At 29.0% G+C, this 14,724-nt stretch overlaps 1 protein-coding gene across 2 annotated transcripts in view; it reads left to right on the top strand.

Moving 5' to 3' along the window:
- The first annotated feature begins 1,479 nt into the window (after positions 1-1,479).
- Positions 1,480-14,724, top strand: part of LOC135957684 (probable serine/threonine-protein kinase cdc7) — a 205,448-nt gene continuing 192,203 nt past the window's right edge. For both annotated transcript variants that reach the window (XM_065508471.1, XM_065508470.1), the window contains exon 1: positions 1,480-1,808. In XM_065508471.1, coding sequence (XP_065364543.1) covers positions 1,778-1,808 — 31 coding nt within the window. In that variant the 5' untranslated portion in view covers positions 1,480-1,777. The remainder of the gene's footprint in view (positions 1,809-14,724) is intronic.

Genomic DNA, 14,724 nt, shown 5'->3' on the forward strand with positions numbered 1-14,724 from the left:
GATTCGGCACTACTGAATATAGCTCTCTTACTTGTTTAAGTTTAATTTTCAACTAAATTGTATAATTTTTTAATGTTCTTCTTTCTTTTCTGTTGATCTTGAAAATACCTGAGGTGAGGTTAAATGCCAAGTACATTTTTTGTTTGAAAACATATCGTCATTAGACCGAACTCTATAGCAAAAGCATAATTCCATAACCATGATTTTTTTCCAATCGATCACACTGTAAACAAATTGAAAACCATTCACAATGCGATGGAATGATTTCCAAAAGCATTTAAAATAATCAAATACATTTTTTGGATTGTTCTTCTCATCAGACTTTAATGATATCTCTTTAAAGTTAAAATAAGAGAAAACATTTTAGAATAACTCGAAATCTCAAGATCATTTTCCACGACTAAAAAGAAAGAGAACATTTTCTGGAAAACCCCAAAGACAACACATAAGTTGGCAGTTTATATAGGAAATTCAAAGAAGAAACACACACGTTTTCTTACTCATTGAAAAGTCAACAAAATAAATAACGAAATTTAAAAATAAATTTATTTATTATATTTAAAAGGAAAAACAAAAAATTTATTTCTAAAAATTCAATGATAAATGATACAATACACAAGTGACAAGTGGTACAAAATGTTGTGAATATAATGAATTAAAAAAATTTATAAAAAAAAGAAAATTTCAAAAATTTAAAAAAAAATCCTCACACATGCATATATAATTCAAGAACAAATTTCTATAAAAAAAAGAAAATTATTAAATCAATCAAATAAAAATAGCAAAAAAAAGTATAAATTAAATGGAATGAATATATTTGCCTTAATAAATTGTATAAAACAAAATAAATTATTTAAAACAAACACAAATTTAGTGAAAAAATATTAGAAAACTACAACCAAAACATATAAATAAGAACAAGATCAAGAAGGAAGGAAATCATTTATTTTGTGCATTTTGTTAAATTGTTTACATTTGTTTTTACAGGCTAGACAGACGGACGGACGGACGGACGGACGGACGGACAGACATGCAAACATTGTTTATAAATTGTTTTTCTTTAATATTTGTTGTTATTGTTCTATTTCAATTGTGTTGTTAAATATAAATTTAATTTTTTTTATTCTTCATCCAGTTTTGTGTTTATAAACTTGCGGTTGTTATACAAAATTTTTAAATTTTGTTTCAGTGGTTTTTCGTAAGAAAACACAAATAAAAAAAATACTAAAAAAGTTTGTGTTTAATTCTTCGATACAGAATAAAATGCTAATAAAAAAGAAAAGTTTATAGAAAATTTTATATTTAAATTTATATTAAAAATACACATACAAACATACACTCTCCAACACGCACATTTTATGTCTGTCATTAGAAATTCTTTTGTTTGTATTTGAAATTTGTCTGCGTTTCTTTGTTTAAAAAAAAATTATAAATTTAAAAGCCTTATAAAATATTCATAAATGATTCATTCAGTATAAAAAAAATTCCAAAATAAAACATAAATTTAATGTTGATAATGACAAAACAAGTGTTCAAGTGCTGTGCAGCAAAATGAAATGTTTCTTAAAGTGTTTAATGTTAAATTAAAACCACAAACAGCAAAGCAAATTGTTTAGAATGTTCAAATTATAAATAATGATTGATGTGTGTGCGAAAATTTATAAAAAAAAGAAATATAATTTGAAAGCTTAAGTGGTTTTTAAAAGAAAAAAATTATAAAAATCTTGAAAAATAAAATTTTTTAAATTGTAAAAAGTGAGAGAAAAAAATAAGAATCATGGAAACTGTAACAGATATAAGTGAATCTAGTAAGTTCTTTTTTGCTATTAATATTTAATTAAAATAATATTTCGATTTCACTTGAATTTGAATTTACTCATATGAACATACATATTCTTCTTTTCAATGTCTACTATATACCGACTGAATTACTAAGATGTAAACTAATCATGACTAATTTATTATATGATGTATAAGTGCTTATTTATTATTCATTTATATAAGCGCCTAAATGCATACACAAATAACTGCAATTGGACATGCAAGGAATAACTAGAATGCTGATTTAGTTTAAAATTTGCAAAAATATAGAGAAGTTTATGTTTTTCCCCTAGACTTTTTTTAAGTCATATTAAAAATGCGGGATTTACAATAGATGGCATATCTTTTGAACGCGGTTTTTGTTTTTAATAAATTATATGTCGTTTGGAAAGGAAATTTAAACACATTGTCAACAAAGCGTCATATGCGGGAAGTTTTGCTTTACTTCTTTAGTTTCGAAAAAATTGCTGCTGAGGCACACCAATTGCTCACCAAAGCTTATGGTGAATGTGCGAGATATGATTTGTGCGGTTCAGAAGTTGTGATTTTGACACGGAAGACAAAGATCGCCCAGGCACTGTGGTTCCAAATTAAAATCTGGGTGGACAAAATTATGAAAATCGGTATCTTCAGAATTTGGAAAAACTAAGTTTTTTCGGAAGCTGACAATCTGCTCTACTCCAATACAAATGGGTTTTTCAATTGGATATTTCGTTTTCTCGACAGAAGCGCCAGAAGTTCAACAAATTTTGAATCATATTTTCTTTAATTTTTTTAAATATTTTACTGCTTTACTAAATTAGATATATCTCAATTGTTTTACCATATAGAAATTCATACTTCAAAACATAGATAAACAGTGATATAGGCTTTTATTAAGTGTATATCTTATATTTATGAGCCTCTCCATTTTCCTGTTATAGTCCTTTTAACTTGTATCTCAAATATACTGATATTTTTTTTTTCTAAGAATGTTATATAGCTTGCCAAAAAAAAGACCGTCGAAGCCGGTCCAATGACTATACACATCATTTAAAGAAACTTCTGGGGAATGTCCTTGTAAAAAAATTGTAGCCGCCAGCACCCGCCGAAATACTTTTTTTTTAATTTTTACGGAATGGAATTTTTAGAAATATTTCTTTAATATTGATTTTTATATATCTAGACCCTACTGTAACTTGAAATATACTAAATACAGATCTTTTTAAAAATTTAGTTTCAGAAACACATGAAAACGTATTTTTTTTAAATTTTTTATTAATAATTTTTATATCTATATCTAGACCATACTATAACTTGAAAAAAAGTTTATATTGATATTTTAAACATTTTTTTTGGAATCGGAGATACCAATTCTATATAAAAAGAGCGCCAAATAATTTTGTCCACCTATATTTTGATTTGGAACCACAGTGCCGGGCCAGCCAATTAAGTCTGAAGACCAAGAATCGGAGGCATTACTCCAGGAAAATTGTTGTTAAACAAGAGCTTGCAAAATCTTTAGGAACAAATCCAGCAGCAATTTAAAAATGTTTGCGAGCAGCAGGATTCATTCAAAAGCAGAGAAATTTTGTACTATACGAATTATCTATATATATATAAAAGAGTAACGTTACTGACTGACTGACTGACTGACTGACTGACTGACTGACTGACTGACTGACTGACTGACTGACTGACTGACTGACTGAATGACTGACTGATTCATCATCGCACAGCCCAAACGGCTGAAGCTAGAATCACGAAATTTTAACTGTGGGTTCCTCCCTCCCCAAAACGATCCGATAAGAAGGGATTTTTGGAAATTCGAACGTTTAGGGGGTAAAAAAGGGTAAAAACGGGTAAATTCGGTAACCTTATATCTTCAAAACTAATAAAGATACAAAAAAAAACGTAAAATAGCATGTTACTCCATTTAAAAAATAAGCTGACAGGTGTTTCGTACTTTTTGGAAATTCGAAACTTTTAGGGGAGAAAACGGGTAAAAACTGTATTTTGGTACTTTTTTTGCACCCTATGTATCTTTTAAACCAATAAACATAGAAACAAATTTTAAATCGTATTCTTTAATTAACAAAAAGTAAAAAATATAAGTTTGGTACTTTTTGGAAATTCTAACCTTTAAGGGATAAAAATTGTGTTAATTTTTGGTACTTTTTCATAAAATATATTTTTCTATAATTTGACATAGACATACGAATATTTTATTATGAGCTCCCACCACGTTACAGAAATTTATTTGAATGAAATTGTACCACCTCAATGGGGATAAAAAAGGTACCAAAAAGGGGATAAAATCGGGAAAATACATTATATTTGAAATTATTAAGCCAATTTTGATAATTTTTTTAACGTTGGTTCCTGGATTCATACAAAAATTAACTAACAGGGTGTTATTTGGAACTCGAGTACCAAGGTGTATATTGGGCCAAATCAGGGTAAACAGTTTGGTACTTTTTTTAAAACATATTTATTCTTGGGCACATTAACACAGATTTTAATATTTTGATACATGCCTGTAGCATAAACAATTTTGGCAAAATGGAATATTTTTAAATTTCAAACTTGAGGGGTGTTCAAGTAAGAAAAGGGAAATTGGTACTTTTCTCATAATGGTACTTTTTTAAAATTTAAATTATTTCAGTTATCGACATTAAAGTTAGCTGATATGTATTTGAGTGAAGTTAGTGTTAGGAATAGGGGATCATATTTAGGTACCAAAATGTGTGAACTGTACTATAGGTACTTTTTTGTTCATCTAATGGTACTTTTTTGAAATTTCTATAATAATGGACTTAGAAACATGAAATTAAATGTATATGGTCCTAAGTGAGTGAGAATTCTAGGGGGAGACTTTTTGGTACTTTTTCTTTATTGGAATGGTACTTTTTGTAATTTCTTCACCAATGAACCTAGAAACATGAAATAAAGCTTATATATAAACCGAGTGAGTGGGAAACCACAAGTGTGGGTTTTTTGGTACTTTTTCTATATTCTAATGGTACTTTTTTGAATTTTCTATAACTATGGACTTAGAAACATGAAATTAAGCATATATGGTCATAAGTGAGTGAGAATTCTAGGGGGAGACTTTTTGGTACTTTTTCTTTATTCTAATGGTACTTTTTGAATTTTCTACAACTATGGACTTAGAAACATGAAATTAAGCATATATGGTCCTAAGTAAGTGATAATTCTAGGGGGAGACTTTTTGGTACTTTTTCTTTATTTGATTGGTACTTTTTGTAATTTCTTCACCAATGAACCTAGAAACATGAAATAAAGCTTATATGGAACCGAGAGAATGGGAAACCACAAGTGTGGGCTTTTTGGTCCTTTTTCTATATTCTAATGGTACTTTTTTGAATTTTCTTTAACAATGGACTTAGAGACATGAAATTAAGCATATATGGTCCTAAGTGAGTGAGAATTCTAGGGGGAGACTTTTTGGTACTTTTTCTTTATTCGAATGGTACTTTTTGTAATTTCTTCACTAATGAACCTAAAAACATGAAATTAAGACCGGAGTGAGTGGGAATCTACAAGTGACTGCTTTTTGGTACTTTTTCTATATTCGAATGGTACTTTTTGAATTTTCTGTAATAATGGACATAGAAATATGATGTTAAGCATATATGGTCCTAAGTGAGTGAGAATTCTAGGGGGAGACTTTTTGGTATTTTTTGTTTATTCTAATAGTACTTTTTTGAATTTTCTTTAACAATGGACGTAGAAACATGAAATTAAGCATATATGGTCGGTCCTAAGTAAGTGAGAATTCTATGGGGAGACTTTGTGGTACTTTTTCTTTATTCGATTGGTACTTTTTGTAATTTCTTCACCAATGAACCTAGAAACATGAAATAAAGCTTATATGCAACCGAGTGAGTGGGAAACTACAAGTGGGTGCTTTTTGGTACTTTTTCTATATTCTAATGGTACTTTTTGAATTTTCTATAATATAATGGACCTAGAAATATGAAATTAAGCGTATATGGTCCTAAGTGATTGAAAATTCAAGCGGATACTTCATGGTACTTTTTGTTTATTCTAATGATACTTTTTTTAATTTTCTATAGCAATGGACTTAAAAACATGAAATTAAGCATACATGGTCCTAAGTGAGTTAGAATTCTAGGGGAGACTTTTTGGTACTTTTTCTTTATTCGAATGGTACTTTTTGTAATTTCTTCACCAATGAACCTTGAAATATGAAATAAAGGTTATATGGACCAGAGTGAGTGGGAATCCGCCAGTGGCTGCTTTTTGGTACTTTTTCTATATTCTAATGGTACTTTTTGAATTTTCTATAACAATGGACTTAGAAACACGAAATTAAACATATATGGTTCTAAGTGAGTGAGAAGTCTAGGGGGAGACTTTTTGGTACTTATTCTTTATTCAAATGGTACTTTTTGTAATTTCTTCACCAATGAACCTAGAAACATTAAAAAAAGGTTATACGGACCCGAGTGGGTGAGCAACTACAAGTGGGTGCTTTTTTGTACTTTTTCTATATTCGAATGGTACTTTTTGTAATTTCTACACCAATGAACCTAAAGCCATGAAATTAAGCTTATATGGACCCGAGTGAGTGGGAAACCACAAGTGGGGGATTTTTGGTACTTTTTATATATTCTAATGGTACTTTTTTGAATTTCCTATAATAATGGACCTAGAGTTTCTAAAAAATCGAAGAATTTCAAAACCGCGGTTTCGGTTTTAAAAAATTAAAAACCGATCGGTTTCGGTTTTATGATAATTTATTAAATCTTAAGTATTATAGAAACAAAATTAGTTGATAATATAGGAAATGATATACAAATCTAAAATTTAAACTTGACGGGTTATGGTTTAGTGAATGCGAATTTAAAAGTGATAATCAATGGTACTATTTCCTTATTGCAATGGTACTTTTTGAATATTTTATAATAATAAACATAAAAATTTTAAATTAGGAACACATTTTGCATTTTCTATAATAATGGACCCAGAAATATGAAATTAGACATTTACAATTAGATTCACAAAGTGAGACTTGATAGTACTATTTCTTTCTTCTAATTGGGGTGGCGAAGCGCACCGGGTCAGCTAGTGTCAGGATATACTTGTGAGATCAATACCTTTAAATGAGTTTATGTAATTCTTTATTAACAGGTTTCTTTGCCTATTCTGCTACATCATCTGAAGCAGTTATTGTAATACAATTAGACAAATTTAAAGAAATATTAAGATATTTTTACATCGAACTTGATGAATCATTGTACGAAAAAGTTTTTTTTTTCATTTCTAAATTTTTGAATTTTTCTAAAAGTAAAAACCGAAGAATAATTGTCGGTTTCGGTTTGGGTTTTAGGCCTTGAAAAATAGCGGTTTCGGTTTCGGTTAAACCCAAAAAATGCACAGAATATGCGGCCAGACGTGAAACCGTAATATTTCATCATAACAACTATTTAAAAAGAAGTGGTTAGGAAATGTTGCCTCACCCGCCTTAGAGTCCAGGCCTTGTCCCGTCTAAATACTATTTATTTTGATCAATGGAGAACGCTCTCTGGGATAAGCTTCACTTTGGAACATAGTATTCGATATTGGCTTGATTCGTTCTTGGTCTCAAAAGATGAGCATTTCTTTTGGCTCAGAATTCGTATGTAGTTTTAAAATAAAAACTAAAAATTTAAGAAAATCTCGCATTTTTAAGTCATACACCAAATCAATAAATTTTCCTACTTTGTTCCCGAAATACGAAGGTCCGATTGTAACTAACCGGAACTTAACTTTGTACGACCACATGTTAAAAACCACAAGTTTTTAACCTTGGATGTTCCGATTTTGACTATATAATTTTGGGTTAGTGCTGATGTTTGTAACGTGCAAAAATATTGTCCTAACTCCCACCTGAAAGTATATCAATCTGCTCAGGATCACTTTCTGAGTTGATGTCCGTCTGTCCGTCCATCCATGTAAACCTTGTAATCAACTACAGATCTCAGTTTTAAAGAAAATTCGACCAAATTGGGCACAAACTTTTATATTGTCCCTATCAAATTTGGTTAGAATCGGTCCATTATTTCTCCTAGTATCATTAGAGGAACGGAAAGGTAGCATTTGTTGTCTCTCTGTGGTACATTAATGCCTTTGAGCACCCTTTTCTTACTTCACTTAAATAATGTTAAATAATTAAAAATCTTAAAAAATTACAATTAGGAGAAAAGCTAATAACGGTACTGTCTTTAACCCTCTAAAGCTTGGTTTCCGCATACACCGTAATCGGCGCCGATAACGAAAACTGAAAAACGTTGGTGTTCGTCACCGTCTCGTTTCTGAATAGTTTTCGTTTCAGTTGGGTGCTTTGCCGCATAAAACAGAAACAAAATTATTTTTTAATTTTGGATGTCGCACATTAAATAGAATTTCATTATTTTTTCCTCTTCCAATAAAGAAAATTATTTTTTTTTTATTCATTTTGATTTTCTTTAAATTTGAAATAAAAAAATAAGTAAAATAATTTCGTTCCTACAGCACCGAAAACAACCTACTTGAAGTTGTTTTCGTTCCGGCCCCAAATGACAGGTTTTTCGTTACTGTTCGGTGCCGTTTCGTTCCCAATTTTCGTTGCCGATTTCTGAAACGAACTTTTTTCGGTGCAAATATATGGAATTTCGTTTTCGGTGCCGATTATGGTGTATGCGGAAACGTAGCTTAACTCGCAAACTTGAAAAAGCTAAAAAAGGTGTCTAATAATTAGTTTAGGGTAATTATGACCCAATAAACTCAGAACAGCCACCAGAAACTAAGTTTAAGTTTAGGAACCAGGTGCAAAAAGGTGAAGAGTGCCTCAGGGCATTGTTGCCGGTTTAGGTGTAAAAAACAATAATTATGATACGATTTTATTGAAAAACTAATGAAAAATAACTAATAAAAAATATTTCGAATAGATCGGGCGACTCAAAGTTAGTAAAACATAGATTGAAAAAAAATTACAATCAAAATTTCACGTGCTAAAATTATGACATCACTCACAAAACAGCTGACAAAACAAAAACTAAAAATCAGAATGCATTGCGACCTTAGAATGAAATGTCATCAAGTCTGTAACTAAAGTCATAATTAAATTAAAAAAAAAATTATAATTACTTTTTGAGATAATTGGTGTTTTGTAATGCATTCCTTGAGGCACTCTTGCGGGTTATAGGGTCAAAATAAAAATGCTTCATTAAATGATTCAAGTCTGTATTAATATTCACAAGAAAAACATAGGTTTTAAAAAATACCAAACTGTTTATCCGGATTTATCCCATTTCGACTGTTAATTTGAAATCTTTGAAATTTTTATCAAAATTGACTTTATAATTTCGAATAAAATGTATTTTCCCATTTTCACCCCTTTTTGGAACTTTATGTTCACATTGAAATGACAAAAATTGTATTAAAATAAATTTTATTATTATAAAAGGAGCTCATATGCCAACATCAATTTATAGAAAAACATATTTTATGAAAAAATACAATTTTTACCTGTTAAGGGTTTGAATTTCCAAAAAGTACTAAATTCAAAAATACCAAAAATGAATTTGAAAATTTGTGTATAAGTAAATAATACGATTTAAAACGTATTTATATTTTAATTGGTTTAAAAGATTTAGTGGATGCCAAAAAAGTACCAAAACATAGTTTTTAACCGTTTTCTCGCCTAAAGGATTTGAATTTCTAAAAGTACCAAAGACCTGTCTGTAAATTTTTTAAGTAGATAAAGATGGATTATATATACAGTTTGGAAGTTACCAAATTTAAGCGTTTTTACGCCCTAAACTTTCGAATTTCAAACAATTCCTTTTTAGTGGAAATACTTTGGGAGAGGGGAAAATATAGTTTAAATTTAATATCTCTAACTTTTGGCATTTAGGCTGGGCGATGTTGAATCAGTCAGTCAGTCACTCACTAAATTTTTTTCTGTTTTGTAAACAAATTGGAAACATAATTGTGAAAATATTATAGTTATAAGCATTTCACCTTATTGCAAACCAATAACATTCATTAATTTCACTCTAAATTTGAAGATGATCAAAAAACAAACATTTTCTAAAAGAAAACACCTACATTATTTTATAGACACTTTTAATAAAAATATTTATTCAAATTATTTCGAATTGTTTGTTAAAAAAGTGGAATTGTTTACACAACAAACGTAAACAACTTATCTAAACCACAACAAGTAAAAAAGTCAAAATCAAATTACAGAATTTTCCAGCAAAAAGCCTTAATGTTTGTATTTATGGATACGAGAGTTTGAGTGCAATACATTTATTTCACACCAAATCAAAACTCGTTGTATACATTAAAATGCAATTGAACTGGGCAGATCTGAAGTGAATTGAAAACAATAAAAGGCAAAATTATGTAGAACAAAACTTCATAACATTTCAAATCATATATGAATTTGAAATGTTAAGATTTTGTTTAATTTTTGTTTCAGAATTTTTGATAGATCTTTCAATTAATTATTTGCATTGATTATGAAAAGTGTAATAGTTTTTACACGTTTCTCCAAAAATATGAGATCATAAAAATATTTGAGGCAGATTTGATTACTGTTTTGTTATAAACAAGTGCCCATGAGAAATTTTTATGGAAATTATTATTTTTGAGTATTATAATAAGTCATTATTAAGTAAACATTTTGATTAACAATCAAATGTCTTTTATTTTCTCTATCGTTATATAGAATAATGTAATTGAAGTCTTGTCTAATACTACATTTCTTTTGGTATCTTTAAATATAATTTCAATATAAATATTTAAAAATTAATTTCTATTATATAGCGAATTTAAAAATTTGCTTCAATGATTCACATTTAATCTAAAGACATCAGCTAGTATTTTTATACTCCCGCAGTGGTTGTGTAGACCACGTATTGTTAAATGTTCACCTTAATGTGTTCGACATGAATGCCAGCGGGAAGGAAAAACCATTAATGGATGCAAAATATTTAGATTGACTTTAGATTATAGCTTTAAATGAGTATGCATGGAATTAGTATTAATATTAATTGAAAATTACGGGGTTAATGATCGCTATATGGGGAAATAAAATCGATAAAATTACTTATGTTCCTCTATTGAGATAAGCTGAATTATAAGTACCATTCAATTAGAATTACATGATTTATTCGGCTCACCATTGAAGCGTAATCAGACATACATACAACAATGTGCTTGCTTAAGATGGGATCAGACGAAATGTATTCCATATGGATTGATTGTAGCATGTATCTGATACATATGAAATTCGTACCTTCACAGGTACATACGTAATTTTGAGTGACATAAACTTTAATAGATTATAGAATTGTTGATTTTTAACAAGAGGTTGTCATGTGAACGCTTAAGTGCCTAAAATTTGACGTGGGCGTAGCCAAGGAGTATTCGAATTTAAGTTATTGAAATGGACTCTACAAATTCTCCTGCAATATTTTTTATGGACGGAGTTTTAAAGTATCATATTTTTGAAACCAATTGAGATATTGACTTGAAATTTTTTTGTAAGACTAAAAATTAACTTATCTAAAAAAATAGTTCGGAATAAATCTGGATCAAATTGTTCGTAATATTTGCTCAAACTCAGTGAAATTTTCAGCGTTTTTTAAATTTTTCATTCTTAATAACAACGTATAAAAAAACTTGTAAAAAGGTCAAAGGTTCTGCCGCAATTACTGAAAATTGGAGCAAAAATCCCAAAAATTGTAGTTTTTACAATTTTGCATAATGTCCACATTTCCTTAGGGACTGGGAAAATACTTTGGGAATAAATAGGGAATACATCAAGATATCCAAAGCTGCTTTCTTTTTTCTGATTCCAGCTTTGGGATTTTATAACATGTGGCGCAAACTTGAAATTTTGATAAAAAATAGGTCGAATGCTAAAGCGTAGGGGCGACATATTCGAAAAATAGGACATGTTTTTTATACCAAAATGTTCTCCGTAAAGATACCTTTTAGAAAAACATAAAATTGTATAATAAAGTAAGTAAGAGAGCAATATTATGCTGTGACGAATCTTCAAAATAAAAATTTTCCAAAGTTGTTTTTTTCATTTTTTGGAAAAAAAAATTTCAAATTGTTTTTTTAAATTTTAAAGAAGTTTTTTGTTTTTTTCAATTTTTTTTTTTTAAAAAAAACATTTGGTGAAAAAAATATTCGGGTTAAACAATATTTTTTCCGATTTTGACCCATTGTAGGTCCAACTTGCTATATACGTTGTTATATACGTCGTTGCAAAGGTCTTTGAAATATCTATCATTAGATATCCATGACTAAGTAATCCAGATATAGGTTAAAAATCGAGGTTGTCCTAGTTTTTAAATAGCAACCGAGCCGGAAGAATTCCGGAGATATTGGTGTATGAATCGTGTATGTAATTTATTTGGGGGCTTCGGAAAGTTGATTTCAATAGACAGACAGACAGACGGACATGGCTTAGTCGACTCCGCTATCTATAAGGATCAAGAATATATATACATTAAAGGAATGACAAACTTATATATACCCTTCTCACGAAGGTGACGGATATAAAAAGAGTTAAGTCACATTTTCTCCCAAAAAACAGAAATTGAAAATCGTTTAATTTTGGATCCATAATTAATACTTCTTTGAAATTGTTTGTATGTTATTGGTAATTTAGTTGTCTAACTAAAAAAAAAGTTGAGTCTATTTGGTCTTAAAGAACGCCCCTATATTTTTAAAAAAGCGGACAAGGTATGGCATATAACTCGGAAATTATAAGAGATAAGTAGCACACAAGCATGTTTTTTCATGGAAATAAGCGTGTTTTATACGTTTTTTACAGAGCGATAAATAGGCGATGGGAAATATTCATAGATTAAAATTTCTCTGTGTTACAGACGGAATAACCAATTTATATGCCATCATTCAACGCTAGAGGTGGTGGACAGTATATAAATACATTTGAGGAGCCGCAGAACAAAAGGTACTTTTTTGAAAAATTAAAAATTTTGGGAAATTGATTTTTCTACAAGATTTCAATCCAAATATTATAAAAATACCAAAAAATCAATTTGTAAAAAAATTCGAAAAAGTACCTTTTGTTCTGCGGCTCCTCATTTATGTATATATATTTATCTATTTTCAAGCAGTGAAAATCTTTTGGAATATTTTTGAAGCACGAAAACTAACCAACATATGTTTCTAAGGAATGAATTGTTAATTCGTTGATTGAAAACAAGATCCGTTTCATATAAATAAAAGTGGAAATTGCAACAAACAGAAATTTAATTATTTTTCCATTGAAAATATATAGGTAAATCGCAACCCACATTTGGTACAATAAAAAACAATATATCTTTTATTGCATTGAATTCATTTTAAGCTAATTAAAAAATACAATCGAATTTTGTTTACAAACAACTGCATGTGTTAAAATTTAAAAAAAAAACAAAATTTCAAATAAATTTTTTAGCAGTTAATAATGAAAGAAGAAATATATATTGCTAAATGAAATATAAGTTTTTAGAATTTATGTAAATATCAACATATTTAAATTTTAGTTTGATATAAAAACATATGAGTGAACACTGAAAAGTAAAAAAGATTCAAATGTGAATATATCTTGAATGATCCAAGACTGTTAGACCAAAATTTCTCAAAAAGTTCATATTTATTTTTTATAACCACTAAAAACTTCTAGTGATTACTCATATTACTCAAGTATCAATCGACAAAGAGGTCGATTGATACTTCTTATAAAATAATGTGATAGTGAACTTTTCTCAGAAATTTGTGTTGCTGCCGACAACTGGGCATGAACTTATGTTTATGTTCATATTGATATATACCACAATGATGTGAATTGTAACTTAAACATAATATGGTTACCGCAACCATATATATAATAACAGTGACCATAATATTGTTAAACTAATTTTGAAATGGTTATGGTAAACATGTACAACTATATATTTTCTCAGAGTACACCCGAATCAATTGAAAAAATTAACGATATGGTTTTGGATGATCGGAGATTGAAAGTGCGAGATATTGCTCAGTGGTTTAAATTTTGAATGATCACTTGAGTATGTGAAAGCTTTCGCAAGATGGGCGCTTCGTTTACTCATAATTCACCACAAACACAATCGTGTGACAACTCGGCAAGTGTGTTTGACGTTGTTCAACCGCAATACGGAGTTTTTGTGCAATTTTGTAACCGTGGATGCACCACAAACCTAACAGCAGTCAAAATGAAGGTCAAGTTGGGTTTGTCAGTCAATTTAGTAATGGTAACCATTTTTTGGGAAGCATTACCTTCAGAAGGGTAACACAATCAATTGCGAATATTACGTCAACTCATTAAGTCGATTTAATGAGGATTTGAAAGAAAACGATCGCATTTCAACAAAAAAAAAGTTATTTTTCAACAAAAAAAATTGTGTTTCGTTAAAAAAGTTACGGACTTATTGACCCGCCTTCGTAAAATTGAATTTATGTGTGTCCTTATTAAATTCTAAGTAGGTCTGCCTCAGTCCAACTCATCGAAAAAGAACAATGTGTTTATGTGACTAACTTTTTACAATTGGAAAAAATAAAAATTCAACAACTTCACTTCATCAGAAAATTATTCAAAATAAATTGAAAACAAAGAAATTCGCTGTTTATTTTTGTAAATGTTTTATGCTTTTGTATTATTTGATGTTTCTTAGTATTTTGTTTTTAAATTTATTTAAATAAACAAACTAAATATCAATCGTGCAAAAAATAATGAAAAAGGCGAAAGAAAACACATCATTAATGATGAATAAACTTGATAAATTTGATCGATTGATGTTAGGTAAATGATAAATGTTTGTTTTTCTACTCATTTTGTTTTGTATTAATTTTATTTACTTTTATTTT

This window comes from Calliphora vicina, chromosome 4 (assembly GCF_958450345.1).
Source record: "Calliphora vicina chromosome 4, idCalVici1.1, whole genome shotgun sequence".
Taxonomy (NCBI): Eukaryota; Metazoa; Arthropoda; class Insecta; order Diptera; family Calliphoridae; genus Calliphora; species Calliphora vicina.